General features: G+C 38.1%; 2 protein-coding genes and 1 long non-coding RNA gene across 8 annotated transcripts in view; 2 read left to right on the top strand and 1 right to left on the bottom strand.

Moving 5' to 3' along the window:
• Positions 1 to 20,074, bottom strand: part of LOC122410837 (mitochondrial ribosome-associated GTPase 2) — a 28,777-nt gene that overhangs the window by 2,174 nt on the left and 6,529 nt on the right. Inside the window, exons 1-2 of one of the 6 annotated variants that reach the window (XM_043419283.1) lie at positions 1,247 to 1,579; positions 8 to 1,161 (exon numbers count right to left, since the gene is read on the bottom strand). The exons of 1 other annotated variant lie outside the window; for it this stretch is intronic. In XM_043419283.1, coding sequence (XP_043275218.1) covers positions 338 to 1,161; positions 1,247 to 1,424 — 1,002 coding nt within the window. In that variant the 5' untranslated portion in view covers positions 1,425 to 1,579 and the 3' untranslated portion in view covers positions 8 to 337. 4 more of the 6 variants (XM_043419281.1, XM_043419282.1, XM_043419280.1 and 1 more) reach the window with 4 other exon arrangements.
• Positions 2,394 to 3,178, top strand: LOC122410845 (uncharacterized). The gene is made up of 2 exons (XR_006261024.1): positions 2,394 to 2,786; positions 2,877 to 3,178. It is a non-coding gene; the product is annotated as an uncharacterized lncRNA (long non-coding RNA).
• Kua (Plasmanylethanolamine desaturase Kua) lies at positions 8,187 to 19,887 on the top strand. Its single transcript, XM_043419287.1, has 5 exons — positions 8,187 to 8,753; positions 11,139 to 12,437; positions 13,581 to 13,792; positions 13,976 to 14,194; positions 15,640 to 19,887. The coding sequence occupies exons 2-5, from the start codon at positions 12,203 to 12,205 to the stop codon at positions 15,898 to 15,900; spliced, it is 927 nt and encodes a 308-aa protein (XP_043275222.1). The 5' UTR covers positions 8,187 to 8,753; positions 11,139 to 12,202; the 3' UTR covers positions 15,901 to 19,887.

Genomic DNA, 20,074 nt, shown 5'->3' with positions numbered 1-20,074 from the left:
GATTTCATAGTCTTCCATGAATTTATTTGAATTGAGGTAACTACAGTTTGAACAATCGCTAAAGAAAATTAAATCTTCCATATTAGAGAATTAGGATACAATTTCATGGTAAAATAACAAGTGCCAGTTCGCAGTCTAATTTTCACGCAAATACGATTAAAAAGTTGTCAACATTTTATTTCTTAATTTATAATTTCATAAAAATTACAAAATCATTTTGACGATTAGACGAATTCAAAGACCTATGCATTTTTCTTTATCGGTAGAGCAATTTTTTAACTATATTATAGATACATATTAACAGCTCTGTACATTTCTACCTAAGACAAAATTACTTTCATCTTGTCACTATAACATCAAGATTATCGAATAACAATTCAGCTATGATTCGTCGATGAATATCTATGACTCTCTGCCTGTACAATGGTATAACGTCCGATTGATAACTTATCTTATAAGTGTTAGTGATTTTTCCACTAGGAAATTTGTAAGACCTAACAAATTCGACATTGCGCACGATTTTCCCAGCAAAATTATACAAAATGACAAACAATTTGAATTCCCGAAAATCTTCGTCTATTGAGAAAGTAATATTGAATTGAAACATGGGTGGATTCAAATTGCCAAAGTCCTGATCTCCTTGAGGTACTAAATCTAGATAATGAATATTGTCCTGAAGATGAATTGGAACGTCGTAATCTAATGGAATTCCTGCGGCAAAGTGCTCAAGCGCCGGAGCTTCGGTTTTACTGAAAAAGTGTGTCAAAGAGTTTTCAACATGGAACTTTTTCTCTAATCCTCGATAGCCGGTTGAGTTGTAATTTGGAAAATTTGAAATATCAAAGGGCTCTACTCGATTGAGAATAAAATTTCCATGAGCAGCCATTTCTTTAACTTTCCAAGAGTCGTCCCAGCGTCTTTGAGTTCTATCCGCTAGAGTTCCACCCTGGCCATTGCAAAGTGTCATTAAAATCAAGCCGTCCGCATTGAGGAATAATCCCACGGTGGTAAAAAATTTTCTGATCAATTCGCGATTTTTATCTATACGCATTTTACCCCCGACATGGGGAAAATTAAATAAAATCTTGTCAAAAGTTTCGTTTCTCAAGGCAGGATGATCCGCAATACTGGTCGCGTCGACTCCTAACAAAACTCGTAGTCCTAAAAACGAAAAAGTCTAAATTTCTCTGGGTGAAGATAAATTTCATTTTTTCTCGTTAATCTGATTTTGTTCCTCGATACTGACCATTATTTTGTAGAGAATCTACATTTTTCCTTGTGCTATCGTGAAGAATTGAGGTCTCGTAACATGACGCTGTTATTGTTATTGGTAGGTTATGTTCCATCAATGAGACCGCGAACGAAAAATTGCCTTCTCCTAACAACAAAACTTTATCGTTCTCACGAAAATTCGAGAGCTTCATCGTGTACCTCAAATTATTTACAATACGCGATGCACGGGCAGACAGTGAAAACAATGCAAAATTTTTTTTTCCTTTCCATTAAATAATCCTATGATTGTATTAAATACACAGGGCACACAAATATTTCATTGGCCACACCACAATTGAATGAGGTGATTTACCTTCACATTTACGTTAATATTCGCTCTTGCTATTTAAACATCGAAACATTGCCCGAAATCGTTGTCATCAAGCACGAAACGGAACAAAACGAATTTTCAAGTACGTCTTTTTTCTCCGTGACATTAGACATCGAAATTACGAACTGGCGGCGAGTCGTGCGCACGTGCTTCTATATACACAAAGGACATTATTCATTTTACCTATATTATTATGTACATATATATGTTGAACCGTGTAAGTATGAATGAAATGACCGATTCATAACGAAACGTTATATATATAGCCTGCATGTTTAATTAGCCAAAATTATTTTGGTACCGTATATAAATACAAAAAATTTGCGTCATTTCCGGTGTATCGTAAGAACTTTTCTTGCTATTGACGTTAAATATATTATATACTCTCCTGTGACAAATGATCATAAAAAAAAGATTAACCTCGGCGATTTTTTCTCGTAAGCCTTCGCTTTTTTTCCACTTTCTCGTGAACTTTATCTGGTAGCAAAGGTTAGGTACCGCGTTGGGTAAAATTTACCCGAAGGTGGAACACCGGCCAATCTCACAAATGAAACAATTAATACTAAATGCAATCTAAGACACCAACCATAAATAAAGAATATTCACGACAAAAAACATAAAAAATAACTTTATTACGTTTTATTTCCCATCGGAAAAGTGAGTTCAGGTAATTTTTCACATAAATCTATTTCACCGAATCCGTTCAGTTTTCTAGCAAATAGCTGCATACAATACCTTCCCATTTCCCATATATTTACATACATCATCAAAGTTCAGTGTGTTGCCTATAGCCAGGCGCTGTTTTTCGAAATTTGGCAATCCTGCCTCGTGACGATCGGAACAATGGAGGATGAAGTGCGATTTCGACTCGTGATGTGTACAGTCAGTACAGTAAATTATTACGTATAAATATGCGATGATACGTACGGCTGTTATGAAAGCTACAATCGTCTAATTTGTTCGCAAATAGTTATTCGGGTGTACGTGGATTGTAGTTCATCACGAATGAAGTATAGAAATTTCGATCGACCTATAATAAATATTTCAGTGATGGAAGGTCGTGCAGGTTGAGCAAGCAAACTCGTATCAAAATATTAGCGACCAATAACCGTCTCGTGTTTCTCACGAATGTAATAAAAGTTCAATTTCAACATTAACGGGATAATTCAACTTAAATTTCACGGTTAATTTTTCATAATTATAACCATTTTTCCAAAATAATAAAATCGAGAAAAATCAACTAAATTACCAATATTTTTCGAACACGTTTCAGGACGCATTTTTATTGATTAATCGATGCAACAAATCGAAACAAAAAACGCTTTATACGAATGTATTCAATTCGGAATTAGAATACGGCCAGAGATCAGACGAAAAAAAATCGATGCTACAGAGGAGGCAAAATCACGTCTTAGTGCCTGTAAAGAGGAAATTTATTTCCTTCGAATTAGTCCTTTATTTATAGATACTTGTACATATCGATGTCAAAAGATTTTTTGATAAGAAAATTTTTATTTGTCCTAAAAAAACAATAAATGTACAAAACACTTAGGTTTGTCAGAAAAAAAACTGTAATTAGTATGAAACGAGCGAACTATTCTTGTCCTTGATGTGTCAGCCTTGCTCTCTTTTTTTCTCACATCCTACATCACACCTAGTTCTCGAGGCAAAATATGATACACCTCGAAGCGTCGTGTGTAGAGTTCAAAGTTCAAGTTCACTCTCCCCTAACGACGTTTCCCCGATTAGCAGAAGGTGCGGTTTTTAACATGCGCATTTTCAGTTCACACACGCCTTTTTCACTCAATACCCTAACTTTGTTCGTCAAGAAAGTGTGTTTACATACATATATACGTTTATAAATGTGTATATAGATTAGCCAGATCGATATAAAAGGACAAAGCCATATTCCGGGGTCATCTTCGGTTCATGTGGGGCCTTGGGAATTTCACTTCACAAATATAAACGCTGCGCCTACACTATATTCATGCATCGAGTAAGTTTTTTGCGACGAATTCCACAAAAATATCGGCGGAAAATTTTCATTTGTTTGCAAGCTCGAGGGCACAGGACCGGGAATGTTCGACGATTCTGCACAGCGCAAAAATCGAAAATTATGAAGTTTGGAGTTTCAAGTAATGATGGAGTCGACAAAATTCTACTCCGGGTCGATCGCGTTGAAAAAGTATTTTGGGACTGCCGAGACGCGCACTTCGTAAGATAAAATAATTACGATAACGTGCTCGATCGAGCTCAATATATCGACAAATAATAAAACACGCGCAGATTGAATTACGGTTGTCCCTAGTCCCTAGCCGACATCGAATTCGATCGTACGTACAGTCACGAATCTTCAAAAATAAATGATTTTTCCTTCAAGTAATTAGTTTCAACAGTAATTCTTGTTTTATTCGAAAAACGGTGTACGGTCCACAGCGATGTTTCTCAAACTTATTGATGACGGAGAAAAACAAAACTTATACGAAAGATGGAGTTTTACGAAACGACGCCAGACTGCGCCACACGACGATTCCAATTCGCTTTAACAGTTTTATAACCTCACATAATATAGATTTCAAGTCATGACCAATCATGACTACGCCTGTATTTTTGTGTGCAGTCGTCCAATTTACTGACTACACACGAAGCTTTGGTCGCTGTTAAAGCGTGTGTAGTCTCTCTGTTATTCTCTTTTCTATTCGACGATCACGCAAAGGTGAAAATCATAACGCAGTGGCGAAACCACTACGAATACTAACGACATATGTGTGTACTATAAAGCATAGGCAACGAAGCAAGCGGTGCACGAGACCTTTGAATTTACGAGTTATTGCTACATACTTTTTTCCTTCGTCATACTCATATTCGCTTCCTCCCTTTTTCTACCCTTCCACCCATTTTAAGTACATACATGAGTCGAGAACATGAAATATTCGTGTCGCCAACGATTTTGTGCACCTGTCCTCGAGCTACGTGGCCTCAAGCATTCGCTCTGCTCTGTAATCGAAGCTCCGACTCGATCACAAACTTCAATCCATTCCTGTCATTGAAATCAAACAAGTTTCATGATAATTGAAACGCTGTTGCTCTATCGCAGCAACATCGCATTCATTATACAAACAGTTCGATGTACTGATCGGTCGCTGTCGCTATGTATGAATAACAATGGCAACAAAAACGATCGGATGCCCCGGTGTCTGCTTTCATTAAGCTTGTTGATGTTTTCCAAATTTTTCCGACGTCTGTTGCTGTGAAATTCGATCCGAATCACCGCATACCAGAACATTCATTGGTGATGAGAGATAAATTTTCGATTTTATCTTCCGAAGACTTTCTGAATTTCGAGTTACTGAATATTCTGGGCTTCTTAAATTTAATTTTTCGAACGTACACTTTACGGTGGAAAATAACCTCAATTCAACTCCCGATTAAACGCGACGTGTGAGAAAGATAGCAACTGCTTGGAAAAGTCCTTGAACACGGGCGACGTGAAAAAGTTGTCGAATAAATTCATGGAACGACAGCCGAACGCAGGAGGCCGAAAGGGGGTTAACAACGGAGTTGTGTGTCGGTGTTTCAGTGCAAAGCTCCCGAGTTCGGACGCAACGAATTCATGAAATAATGAGAAATTGATGTTCTGCTTCAAGGCTATGATCGGTTCAAAAATACGATTTTTGATTTCTTCGAAAGCTACTATACGAGAGCGCTTTTGTTATCACGCGTCACTTTTCAATCTTTCGTCATTTTGCTTTCTCTCTGTTTAATTTTCGTGCTTAATATACGCTGACGAAACAAAGTAAATGACAAGCGGACGAACGAATAATTTTTTATTGAAAGCAGATCGAACCGGCTTTTTATTGAAAGCCCAATCTTTCTCGGAGAAGACTACGGATGGATATGAAGCTTGGAACGAAAAAGAGAAAGAGAGAGAACTAATTTTTTAATCAAGTGGAATCTTCATTGAAACCAGACGAGACCGGACGTTATAGTCGTCGGGTTATACGTGTGTTCATAACAACGACTCTTTTAAGAGCTGTTAAAGGTTAACGAACTCTACGTACCCCCCGCGAGGCATGCAATTTTATCAACTTCAGACGACTTTTCGTACCGAGCTTTCAAAATTGTCAGTCACCGATCTTCAGTCCAAAATTTATGTACGTTTCAATGTGAAGGAATAAATTATTCTATATCAGGAGTTCAAACCCTTATTTTTCATTATAATTTTTTTTTCTTTATTGTAAATTTCAAACAACTTTTATCAACACCAAAAATTCTGGGAAAAATCCCCATGTTGGCTTCAATCGTCGAAAACGAAGATCAATTTGAATGAAAAAAATCAGTAATATTTACGGTTGGATTCAATCCCAGATTTTTTATTTTGTTCTTGGTAGCTTTGTAAACGGTGGGAACTTTTTCGAAAATAATCGAACGAAAAATGTGGTCGAATAGTGGCAAAAAGCTTATCTTTTTTTGTCGCGATGCTAAACGAGTGAGGTTTGAAAGAAATTGAAATGGAGCTTGACGAGTTCTCATCTCAAATACTCGGATTTATTTGGTACGGAAAGAGATTTTTAAATGATGGAGTTCATCAGCGACTTTCAAATATTCTTCATCTGTAAATTTGAAAATAAACAATCGATTAAAAGCGAGCGTTTCCTAAGAAAAAAGTTGAGCCGTTGTCACGTTTTTCAGGCTTTTGGGCAGCGCCCCCATCTCCGTGGAAATGTTTGTTTTGTACAAGAGCAATCCCGTTCCAAATCGTTGGAGCAACTGATTTCTACGCACACGTTGCGAGGCCGTCGCACTAGCGTTTTTTGTTTCGAACTTTGGACGTGAAAAAACTCAATTGTTGTTTGGTTGTCACGACTACGGTAGAGTTTCTGACGAACCCATATATAATTGAAAATACGCTACGCGAAATTGTTCAGTTTTTTGAACCTATTGATGTGGGAATAAAATAATGATCGAGATATCTCGGTGGCATATTTGAACTTGAAGTTTATTTAGTCGTTGCGTACGGCTTCCTGAAGGGTCACGACCTTGGAACTTGGATGTAACGACGTTTACAGTGGCCAAATGAATAGCGTAGAAAAAAACCCTTCAATGTGTACACCTTCAGTTTATTTGTTGATAGGACGATAATAAACAAATTCGTTATGTTGACCTGAGATAAACGCGAAATATTGTTTCCGATACGTAATTGCGCAATTTTCACGCTCGCTTTATTTAACAAGGGTTCACGGGGCGACGTAACCAAAGCCTCGAAGCAGCATTTTGTGTGTGGCAGAAGATGTGCGATAGACAACACGCACGCGCCCAATAAATTTTTCACAATCGGCCGGTTCGTTTCTTTCTCGCTCTCCGCGCTCGTGCGTTAGGGATCGTTAAACTGTAATGTCGTTCCCGACAAATCGCGTGTGTGAGAATCGTCCAAAGTGTGTCGGCGAGTCTATTACCAACGAAACAACCAAAAAAGAACAGAAATATTCTCGGAAATTCGTTTCCGTACACAGAATATACCATTTACTCTAGATTTACAAAAAAAGGACGAAAATAAAGAGGCCGATGCCGTCGCGATTGTGCGGTTATGTCACCCTACCGGATGTTTTTGAACTATCAAGCTCTGCTGCGGTGCGCTACTCAACGAACTCGGTTAGAGTCGAAAACCGCCAATTCCTTTGTTAAAGTATTGATCAATAGTCAAAAAGTCATCGAATTTTCATTTATTTCGAAGAATAATAAGAACACTCACAATTGTTAGCTAAAATATGATGCTGCATATATCGAAGCTTTAGAAATCGATTTGAAAAAAATCTGCCATATTTCAAGCTCGCCTGTATGAATTTTTTAATAATAAATATTTCTGGAGACTATAGTCCGCTTTTTACGTAATGAAAATACTGAATATCGAAAATTTTCAACAATCCCTCGACCAAGATCGTCAGCAGCAAAAAAGGTGCATTTCAAGACCAAGAAAATTTTGCTACCATCGAAAGTATCCTAGAAAATCAACAAAGTATTAAAAAAAATTCGATTATTCGTTCAACAATTTCGAGATTTCGAAAAAAATTTTGCACCAATCCGTTACCTAATGAAATAAACGTGTTCATTTCGAAGCGATTCGAGGGGTTGGTTTTCCTTGTTTCTAAATAAAATGTCCGAAATACAAATTGCGCAATGATTACTATTCATTCGCCACGATCAGGGGGGGCTGTCAAAAAAACTGATGTACGACGAAACCAGAAGCAGAAAGCTTCGTTAAGGCGTGAAATTATTCGATAAAATCTGATGCGTGTTGATTACTGGAATGAAAAGAAAACGGTGTGCGACAAGTGGAGGGTGTCAGTACGCGAGCGGACGAAAAGTCGAAAGTGTCATAACAGACGTAAGACGGCGCTGCGAACGTCGACGCTGCTGGGCGTCGTCGCGGCGTCGATTCTGCACACGCGTTCTCAACGTGTGTATTTCTCACGGCTCGAATATACACATATCTGTTTGTATATATACAAATGCTTGCGCGAGTTTTCACGATACAATATAGATGATTTAGGGGCACATGATATATCTATGTGTAGCATTCTATAGATGAGTAATATATAACAAAGTGGAGAGAGCTCTTCGGTTCGTCCGTAAAGAGAGCCCGAGTAGTAGTGAGCGAGACGCGCGGCGCTCCTAAGTTACGAGGAAAAAAAACAAGACAAAAAAACGTAACAGAAGCGGTGTGAGAGAGAAAGCGAGAGGAGAGAACGAAGAAGGGAGAAAGAGAGAGGACTTGTGGTAGTTGAAGACAGCACGTCGTCGACGACTCTCGGGCCGGCAGTGCTCTCGCGACAAACGTGAAAAATCGTGTTTTGAGTGTGCGTGTGGGTTGAAAAGTGTGAGTGTGCGTATGTGACATACAAAAACGCAGCTTTTTTTTCTATCTTATACTAAAAGTCAATTTTCACTGCGGTTAAATAATAACTCGGCCTTTTCGGCGTGTGAAAATACTATGAAATGTTTCGGTGCTATCGAATCGTGAGATCTAAAAAGATGACATCTTTTCATTTCACGTTAAATAATCAGCGACGATGAGATTCGAAATAAAATAAACTAATGTGATATAACGACGTTTTTTTTCTTCGAACCTATGATATTTCAAGATAAAAAGGTATTTTAACTTTCATTAAATAGATATTATGTATTTTTTTGAAGATCACTGTTTTCAGGTGCCCATGTTTTTTCAAAGTTTTTTTTTGGTATTTCGACGACGAGCTTAACGCGGATGTGTAGGAATTTACTCACTCGACCTCGTCCGCCTTCTCGCTATTCCTATTCCTCTCTTTTTCTCGTCTTCGAATACTAAATCTATCTCTATACTTCCTTTTATCTATCTTTATCTATCTGCCCGTCCTCTCCCGATCTTATATCGCGCTTTTTCTATCTCTCTCTTTCTTTGACTTACTCATCCGTGTATTCACGCGAGAAGAGCTTCTTCACACTGCGACAGTTATTTTCACGCTCACGCTTCTCTCTCTCCCTTCTTTCCTTCCCTCGTCTCGGTTGATCTCTTTGTACAAAAGAAAACATTTTCACAACACTTTTCAATTATTTTATTTTTTTTTATTTCAATTCTATTTCAAAAATCAATGATCTTCCTCAATCACTAGATATTTATTCCAACTCGATTTAGTTTCGAATCGATGTTTGTTTTCTGGTGGATGACAACTTTTTTCAAAATAATTCACTAGACGAATGCGAGTGCCGCGAGCGAGGCTTATCCGTAACGGAATTTTTCATAGCGACGACGAGAACACTTAAGCTTTGAAAAACATTGAAATTGAGTTTGACAAGTTGTTTGAAATGCATCAATGGAAAAAATGGAAACAATCGATTGTTCCGTGGACTCGAAACTTGAGAAAATATCGAATAATCGTTAGAAACACCGCAGCCAAATCTGTCGAATATGTTCAATCGAATTTTGCTTGAAAAAATGGTCATGATTGAAAGACAATTGCCTTTCGTAACTCGGTAGATTAAAACACTTCGAAATCCGTCGTTTTCAAACTCCGTGAATTTCCGTAAAAAATACTCGCCGACGAGAGGAAAAACTTGCGTTGCTCCAGCGACGTCTTAAATTCTCCGATTGAATTTTCCTCCCCACAAGCTTGAGCATCGATTTTATCGCATCAACCTGCCATTCGCTTCTGAAATTCCGCTCAAAGATAAACAGCAAACTCAAGAGTTAATAAACAATTATTATTCGAAGATCTTGCAGGAAACTCGTCCGTTGTTTTATTCAGTTGAGCATTTTCCCTCAATCTCTTGCTCACATGTCACCCTATCGACGTTCCCTCGTACTGCGCGCAGTGTAGCTTCGACTCAACTGTAGACTAGTGAATTGTTCAATTTTTGCAATGTTGCTCCACCAGTCCGCCGTTTGGGTAGCCGTTGCGTGCTCTGGCGACACGCACGCCGGCACGCGAGCATCGTGCTTTTTCGAAGTTGATCGAACTTTTCCTCTCGCGTCTCATGTTCTCGTGTGTCGCGTGTGCGTGTTTTATTATTCGCAACTCGCACGCATCCACCGAATGCGTGGTGACTGATTGCGAATATTATTCACTGCACAATTATGGACGAACGACGCGCAGTGAAAAATAGTTCGCGGATCGCTTCCGAAATATTGAATCGGTGAGTTCGTCGACTTCTTTCGCTCAAATTCGTTACCCGAAACTCAAGTAAATTATCGTTAAAAAGTGTGACAGTTTGAGCCGCCCGGTGACGACCGTTTGAGCTCGTGTCATGAAATCGAAAAAAAATGTTCTCTTTCTCCGTCGTGGCGCACGCAAAATTTGTATTTTCCATTTTATCGCGACAATTTCAATTCCAATTCAAAATAAATACATTTTGAAATAAATTATCATAAGAAAAGAGAAATATTATCTGAAGAGAATAAAAATGAACTTTATTCCACATAAACTTTGACAAATTCGTCCCGTATTTTACGATTTACGTTGAGCGAAGCGGAGGAATAGATAAAAACAATTGATACGACTGAAACGTTTTTTATGTTCATGTGTAAAGTACGAACTGATAAACGGTTGTACGAACATTATTTACGCTGGTAGAAAATTCCGGATGAATATTTTTCGTGTAGTGGATTTCTTAAAATGATGATTTTATTGGAATTTGGATTTTAGGCCGTTCCGTGTGCTTGAAAACTGACCGCGCGTTCAGATAACCGCCTTGAGTAGTTCTGAGAATAAATTCAAAAATTCTTAGAAAAAGCGTGGGGACAAGAAAGTGCGAGTGTCGTGTATAATGAAGCAGGATTATTTTTTGAAAATTCGTCGAAGAGTTCGTTCGAAATGCAATAACAATTCCGTTCCGAGTAGCAGCAAAAAAGAGGGTTTTTTTGTTCATTGTCATCCGACGTAAGCGAAGCGGTTTAAAACGATGACACGATCCATCATATCGCAGTGTTTAGTTTTGAAGAGAAATCGACGAACCGCGATAAAACAGCCGTAACGAAATTGTTCAATTTTATTCTTTTCAGTGTCGGGGGATCGAGGGCGAAAAATGAAAAGCAAGATTGTCTTGGAAAGATGTGAGGAAGAAGCCAAAGAACAATGAAGAAAATGAGCATCGTGTCTTAAGCAAAAACAAATGGTTCCTACGTCGATGAACAATCGACGCAAAACTCAACGAATAATCGCGCTCCTCTTCGATAGCCGCGCTAAAAAAAAGCAAGAGAAAAAGAATTTAAAAAATTTGCTAACCTGAAAATAATCGAGTCGCGAAGCAAAACGGACCTTTCGGGGCTCGCTCCTGCTGCTTGCAACTCGACGATAATTACGAAAGCTTTTACACGTGTCTTATCAATCCGTCAGGCTGATATCCTAAGTCTGAGAAATTCTCTCCAAAAGATTACACTATAAACAAAGGGCCTTAAAACGAAGTAGATAAAAAAACGAGACTGATTTTTTGGCTGGGAGAGAGAAGCGCGCGTCTTTCTTACAAATCCCTCGGAGTCGTCTAAGAGGAGGAAATAAGCGCAGTCTTTGATTTAAAAAATCGATTCTCAAGAACGGGAGCAGACATAATGAATGTCTTAAAATTAAAATGTGCCATAAACTTTCGCGTAGCCGGTGCGGAGCGAGTGTGAAGCGCGACGATTGACGTAACCGTTTTCGTGGTTATGCTTATCTGCTGCGCAGTGTGAAAAAAATATTCTCAAACCGTACGTGATTGGTGGTGGGAAAATAAAAAAAAAATATTCCATATACGAGCTAAAGAACGTTTGTGCTATTTATAAATTCCATTAAAACAATCATTCGAAATAACACTGAAGGCAGCGAAGGCGAAGAAAACAAACCGCCTGCGAGCGTTGCCGATTCTGGTTCGCATTGTCACGCGTTCTTCGTTTATAATCCCGAAGGGACCGCGTGAGCGGGAACTCATTGGAGTGTCAAGACAGTCATGCCGCGATCTCGCGCCTGAGCTCATCGAATTCTCGACCGAGCGTCTCTATCGCTTGGTTCTTATTTTTATTCACTATTTTGTCGAGGGAAAGTAATTTTTCGCGAAAACTAATTGATAAAATAAAAAGGTAAGACCGACATGGAAGGCTCGGCTGTGCCTCACCTCGAACAAGCTGCTTCCGCGGCCTGCACAATGGCAACCAATTTTTTGGCACCGGTCAAAACCGAGCGGCAGATTTACGAGAACTCCATGCTCGAAGATGATCCCAACGCCAATTCCGTCGTTCTAAAAACCCCCACTCAAGATCGTACCGTGCCGAGGTGGGGACCCAATCACAGAGGCGCACAGGAACTCGCCAATCTTTACAGCACCGGTAAGTCGACCCCGTTAATTAATAATTAACATTATTACCGTAGAAATGAAAGTGCAAATATTCTCTCGCGTTTATCTATTCAGCCGCGGTCTGCGTTCTCGATTATTGTTTATCCGTTTTTCCCCGAACTCGAGCCAACTTCTCGGAGACATTCGGTACGGCAATTTATTTTCGTTTCTCGGCAATCGAGCCTTTTTCGTACTTATTTTTCAAAGAAAAACGCCGGTTTCCAACTAAAACGTATCGAAATAAAATGAAATTCAATAAACTTCCGATCGACTACTCGAGTCAAAACGTTCGCGCTTTAACGTCAACAAAATGGCGGCTTCTGAAGATGTCGGACGAGAAATTCTCGAAAAAAACCGCGAAAACCGCGATAAAAGCACAATTTATAAATAAATACACGTTTTTTTCTCCATTAAACATTCCCATCAAATAATTACGAGATAAGAAAAGAGAACAGTGTGCCAGTTTGAATTCGTCGTCCTTCCCTCTCGCAGCGTTCTCTTTGTCACGACAAAACACACATTCCGCCCACCTTTCCGAGCGCGAGATCATCTTGAGCAAACCCAGTTAGAGTGTGTAGCGGAAGGACGGAGAGAAAATACGTAAATAATGAGAAAATAAAGAGAAGCCGTGTCCTAGCGTTTTTCGTATTCGACGAATATTATTTTGTGTTCCCTTATATCGAACGACACGCGACGATGCACAATTATATAGTTACATAAACGGAACGGGCGTGTTTCTTACGTCCATTGAAGAGACTCGCAGTGATAATCGAGTTGAAAAATGTGTATTCTCTTTGATAGCGTATTACGAGTCGTTTTTTTTGTTTCGACATTCTCCGTCGCGGGCAATCTCGTGTTAGCGACGGTTGAGCCTCGTGTTCGTTTCACGAGCTGTCAAAGCTAATGATATCAAACGCGATCGAATTACTGTCGCGAGATAGTCGCGTTCCGCAACAGTTTTTTCGTTCTTCCGCTTCGTCTCCTTTTCTCTTTCTCACTCTCTCTTTTCCGTTCAGCTTATTTGTATTCCCACGAATACTTTTTTATTTTCGATCGCCCAAGATACTCGTTGCGATTTATTCGTTGCTCCTTCGTGTTTTAACAAGTGTTTTTTCCTCTGACAAACGCGAAACAGGCAAGAGAACACAGGAATGCGTCTGCGTCGGCATTTGCATAACTCTGATGGCAGTGAACTCGATTTTTATCGTCGTACGTCTGAGACTCGAGAATCTCAGTTCAATAGCATTTGCTGCATTGTGCGGTATCGTGACTGCCGACTTTGGATCCGGCTTCGTTCATTGGGCCGCTGACACGTGGGGATCGATAGAACTGCCGATTCTTGGAAAGGTATTTTAATCCTAAATTCTCATTCCACTTTTCAAAGCTCTTTTTATTTATTCGCAAAGCATGTCTGGCCGTTCAATGATTTTTCGACGTACCGAACAAAAAAACCGAACGTTTTTCTTTTTTTAATCATCTTGTTTCATTTGTTTTTTTTTTGTTTTCTTGTTTTTTTTTTTTTTTTCGAAGAATTTTCTCAGGCCGTTTCGGGAGCATCACATCGATCCGACGAGCATAACTCGTCACGATTTCATCGAGACGAATGGCGACAATTTTATGGTTACGATACCGTTTTTGAGCAAGATGACTTGGGACTTTCTGACCTTGCCGGAAGTCGAGGTGCAGAGGAAGTTCGTATGGTCTTGCTACTGGTTCCAGCTGGCAATTTTTGTCGCATTCACCAACCAGGTACCGATTTTTTAAAATCCTCTATATTTGCTGTTGAGAATACACTATTCCGGGTGGGATTCAATATGTCGAATAACTGAATTTTAGAACGGTCGATATTTCGAAATTTTAAGGGGTTTCGGTACAGGCGATACAATGTTGCCATGCTAGACCATGCTAAAAACATAAAAAATTTCAAAAAGCTCAGAATTTTATAAAATTTGGTCAACATATTTTTTAGTGCCAAATTTGACAATACAAATTTTTTAAGATTTTTTTTCTACACCGTTATCGAGTAATTGATCACTAAAGTTCACGCGTATAAGCATAGCGTTTCCATATATATTCCGGGCATAAGAAATCTGCTTTAATGCGTAATTACTCGATAACTAAGTAGAAGAAAATTTTGAAAAAATTTGTGTCTTCGCACTTGATGTTGAAGAACATTGTCACCAAATTTGATAAATTTCTTAATATTTAGACTTCTGTACCGAAACTACTTAAAAGTTGTGATAAAAGATTTTTGGAGAAAAATAAGTAATTCGAAATTGTTGTTCCCGATCGACTATTCAGCAGAGTGGGCGTTTAATAAAAAATTCCTTCTTTGAATTCGTATTTACCCGAAAATATATATTTCAATAGTTTTCATTTCGAGTGCAATTTTAACAGACCATCCGAATGTAAAAAGTTCATATTTTCGAATTCAAAATGGAGAGTAATTGTTTTACAGACGGACCAGAATATAGAGTAGCAAAAAATCGAAAGTGAAAAGGCGAAAGTCAAAATGGCGATGTTTAAAATTGGAGATCACCGGTCTGAGTAAGCGAGTGAGTGAGACGCGAGTATTTGGAGATCCACTGCATTTCTTTATTTTGATCGATCGACTTTCTAACGTTTCGCTATTTTGACTGTTCGACTTTTTTTGGTGTTTCATTATTTCAGCCTCAGTAATATTTCGTCTTTCGTTATTATATTTTCAAAATTGTGAATTTTCACAGTATCGCTGACTCTAGTAATTTATGAATCGAAAGAGTGATAGTCGAATTTTCGAAAAATCGATGTTTTAGTCATCGTCCTATGGGCGATTTGGTACATTCTATTTTTGATGTGATTCAAACCTTGCAGTTTCTGCTTTATTTATTTTCGGCATTGAAAGCTCTAGTCGAATCTATCTGTCTCCGTATTATCATTCGAAGTTTATAAACTCGAGATTTTAGCTGTTCGATATTTTAGTCATTCTAACATTTGATCCCCACCTATTCCGTGATTTCAAGGACGCGCAGTGGTGTCTAAAAAATCTTAAAGAAGCTCAGAAACCTCTCAGATTTGTCGAACACCAATTTTTTCAATTTTCTCAATTTCATTGATCGAAAATTCGTCGTCGAAATCAAAACAGAAGAAAAAAAAGAATGAAGAGTTCATGATTTTCTGAATACTAACGATAAATTTTTGTTCGTTTCATCCAGATTCACAAGTGGTCGCACACGTATTTCGGGCTGCCCGGTTGGGTCGTGTGGCTGCAAGATCACCGTATAATATTACCGCGACGACATCATCGCGTGCACCACGTAGCACCGCACGAGACGTATTTTTGCATAACAACGGGCTGGTTAAATTGGCCCTTGGAGAAGCTTCGTTTTTGGTACGTTCTCGAGAACATAATTGAAAAATTGACGGGCTATAAGCCACGAGTCGATGATCTCAAGTGGGCGCAGAAGAGATCTTGAAAATTAATAATCCTCTTATTGAGACGAGCTGCGTGCTGCTAGTCCGAGCGCTTCAAGAACAACACTCCTTTCACCTTTTTTCCAACTCGATCCTCGAGTTGACGAATATCGAACGTTCACGAGCTGGCTACGATTGCGTGAAGCGTAATAAAGAGGACAGGCAGGCACCTTTGGCTCATTTTCCAAAGAGCTTATTCGAGCTGGTGGATAAATGAGAAACAAAAAATAGCAGAGTGCTAATTAATAACGGGAGAAGGCGAATTATTAAATTTACAAATTCACAATGGTTTCAACCACGATAACTAATCGGGCAATAATCGTTCTCCACGAATTACGAGCGAAGCATATGCCTGGCGAAAATATTTTTTGTCATTTTATTACATTACCATGAGACGTAGAGCCCAACAAATTTTTCGACTATTTTTATTACCTGCGTAAATACGTTGCAAAGACATTGGATAAAACGTGAGAGAGGCGATGGCTGGAAAGCGGTACGAAGCTTCGAGTTGCCTGAGAAAATTCAACTTCGTAGTTTGTACAATCGCAGGGCTTTTATAATTTTATGTTAAATTTATGAAACAAGGAAGCGAACAAACCCGTTGCTCAGATCGTTCCACCTCAACTGAGCTAAACGAAGGAATTTACACTCGCAGAAACACGGTTAATATTTTACACTGAATGCACAAATAATCGGAAGAAAACAGAAAAGTAAAAAAAAAAAAATGCGTTTATACAATGTACTCCGACGAAAGATCGATCGAGATGCTCGAGAAATCCCTGAACCTTTTGGACTTTTTAACGAAAACACACGCGCGAAAGAACAGCAACCACGAAAACAACGAAAAGTATATAACAAGATCGATACGACGTGTGGTAACAATTTGCCGAAGAGAAATAAAACCGAAAGATCTCGAGACGTTGATTTTTATAACGTGACTAAATAAAAGGTGTTCAAAGTATCAGCGCTTTGAAATAATCGCTCTCACGCAAAAACCACGCTCCACGAAAGCTCTGCGAATTCAAATAATATTTATAATTCCGAATGAAAGAAAAACTATTGAGAAATAATTGTACTACGCTTCTTGTTATGCTGCATCGGCGATAAGTTGTATACTAAATATTTCTTAAACAATGTTGGGTTCAGGGACCAAGAAAAAACGAGCCTAATCGTGCGTGAACGGACTTGGCTGAAGATAAAACAAAGTGAAAAAAGAAAACGGTCGTCTCGCCAGTTACCGCTTTGTTGTGATTATTGAAAAAACGAATTTGCACTGCTGAATATATTTATAAAAACTTACACGTACGATTGTCAAACTGGAGCGTCTGCAAGACAGCGGATATCGCTAAAAAATTTTTACGATTCGAATCCGTAGGCAATAATCATTTAAATCCGGGATTTTACACTCCTCGATCCATTTAAATTCAAAGACTGTAGAATCGAGTTACCAAAAGCTTAAGGATTCGACCCAGCGCTGCGACAAATCTATGCGAAATTAAGTTCGTCAGACAAATCACTGCCAGAGCAAATTTTCCGTTGGGAATTTAATTTCAATGTAGACATTTCAGCTGATCAATTTCCACCACATGCAACTCTGTACCAAGAGAAATAATGATCAACGATAATTGACGAGGAAGGAAACTTTAAGGGCAATGTTTATCTGCCACGAAGGTTTCTACAGTTGGTACATAAAACTTGCGAGGCTTTCTGAGAAGCCACGATGATAGCCAGTGAAGATTTGTCGGACGATCTTAACTCTGGATAAAGTTGTCCCGGTGCAATTCAAGCGACACGTTCGAATCCGCGTTTTTTTTGTTTTCCAAGTTCACACAGATTCGCTCGTATGTCGCTGGTAATTGTAAGTAAAAATTCACTTTATCCAGGAAAGCCAATTTTAATTGTTCACATTGACGACGCCGTCCAGTTCACCACATGAATAATAACATTGTACACACGTGTTAGCCGAACGAAAAACGCTTACGCACACGGGGTCACGCGTCCAGCGCAACTTTTTGTCCTTTATTTTCTTCTTTACTCTCCCTCTCTCTTTCTCTCGGCGGTGGTGAAAGATAATTAAAAATCGACGAAACTCGAAGTGCAACGATCAACGAACATTGTAAATCGTTTTTACGATCATTTTATATAATTATTCATTGTACTATCGTTTTTATCTTCGTGCTAAATCGGCTTGAGCTTGTATCACGAGAATGACGGATCTTCGGAGTACAAATGGTGCGAGGATCACTGAGCCGTTGATACAACTGGGGCGAATGGTCAAAGAAAAAACCGAATGAATAGTCAGATTCGTCATTAAGTTCTTTTGGTGATTTCGAGGGCAAATAGATTTTAAATATATATATATATTATATACATACGTAACACGCGCGTTATCATAAAGTATTATCGTTATTAAACGTGTTGTTGTTTGTTACAAGGAATTCTTGATGCAAGACTGTGTACGAAGGAATGAAAGGTTTGTGAGAATGAAAAACCCATTGTACTTGTTGTGTGTGTGTGTGTGCGTGTGTGTGAAAATTACTAGTCACCGAGCAAAAGAATCATTCATCCGTGTAAATGCGAATGCGTCGAATGCAATAAATTGTGGAATTTCCATGGTTGATCATCGAAACGACTGGAGATTCTACTTTACCAAATAAAATTTTTATTAAGAGTACAGAGAAAGACAGGGAGAGGGAAGAATTAAAATTTATAATTACACAATACCAAGGACAATGTACAACGCCTTTTTCACAAGAAAAACAAATATTCGAAGCCTGTGCTAAAATCCAAATGATGAAAGAAAAATAAATTGAAAATGTAAGCGTGCGAGGTTTGTTGAACGAATAGACTATAGTTTTAACGAATAATAGAAGAATTTATAGCTCTATTAAATTGACGCAATCATTTAAATGTAGAAGAACTGGAAAACGCTTATTAATATATAATATCGATCGATAGAATCGTATTCGAACAAAAATATTGTTGAGAAAGGCGGTTGAAGTAAAAAAATATGCAAAATATAAATTGTTACGGTCTACGCTTTAACAGCACGAGTAAGGAAAAAAGACAGAATATCATTTCGAAACAGTAACGCACACGAGTGGTCAAATGGTGCTGTGCGTTTATTCGAGAACGTTTTTTTCTCAACGAAACATTTTATTCCATGAGAATTTTGCAATAAATCCAACTTTTTAATCTACATGAAACTCAACGAATATTGACTGTCGGTAAACGTGGTTTATAAAAAAATGGTAAAAAAATTATTTACATGAAATATTCAACTACAATCATAAACGAACGTCAACATTTTTATGTTTCTTTCAGAAAAAATTGATGATGGAAATCTCAGCATGCATATTGCAACAAAAAATTAATTTTCTCGTCAAAATTTCTTTCAGCCACGTTAATTTTTCCATATCTTTACAGCTGCACATCAACGTCTGTAAGCTTTACGAGAGGTTTTCCAAAATTTTCTTTTAAATCGGTGCGAGCACTGAAATTCAAATGGAATAAATAGTTAGTGTGAATAAATGGTTAAATTTGTCCTCAACAGGCCTACAATTTATATCATTCTACAGGAATGGATATTGTATAGCAAAATGAGAACATAACGTAGATGAAAAACTTTGTCTTGTGATACTGCAGATTTTATATATGTCTAATTTATACAATGATGTTTTATGCCTATTATGCTATAAGATAATATTCAACGATATACCTACCATTGTGTATTATCTACACTGCGCATATTTTCGTTTATGTTTCGTAGTGTGGAGATAAAAGTAATGAAGATTTGAGATAAACCTAAAAAAGATTTTAATATTTTGATGCTCGCAGTGGAATGAGAGTGAACGGAGAAATTATTGTGGACGCAAGTGTTGATTTCTTCATGTGCGAATGGTTCAGAAAAAAAGGAATGAACAGAAAAGTGTAATTATTATATATAGAACAGTGCAAAAAATATTGTCAATAAAATCAGTGCCCTACAATCGGAGTGACATTTATTTGTAGACCAACTAATTGATTATAATGACAATCGAATAATTTATATTGAAATTAGTCTCGTTGAAATTCAATTTTTAAATGACGTTTTTGTCAATGTGGCTTTCTTTCAAAAATGCAATATAAAGGAAAAATGTGTTGAAGCAAGAATTCTTTTTGCGTATCAATATGAAA

This window comes from Venturia canescens, chromosome 5, assembly GCF_019457755.1.
Source record: "Venturia canescens isolate UGA chromosome 5, ASM1945775v1, whole genome shotgun sequence".
Taxonomy (NCBI): domain Eukaryota; kingdom Metazoa; phylum Arthropoda; class Insecta; order Hymenoptera; family Ichneumonidae; genus Venturia; species Venturia canescens.
The sequence above is the reverse complement of the archived record's forward strand: the minus strand, read 5'-3'. Positions and strand labels throughout refer to the sequence as shown.

Coding starts and splice junctions, on each gene's coding strand:
- Kua (XM_043419287.1), top strand. CDS start 12,203: ATGGAAGGCTCGGCTGTGCCTCACCTCGAACAAGCTGCTTCCGCGGCC. Junction 13,793..13,975: donor AACTGCCGATTCTTGGAAAG/GTATTTTAATCC, acceptor TTTTTTTCGAAG/AATTTTCTCAGGCCGTTTCG. Junction 14,195..15,639: donor TTGTCGCATTCACCAACCAG/GTACCGATTTTT, acceptor CGTTTCATCCAG/ATTCACAAGTGGTCGCACAC.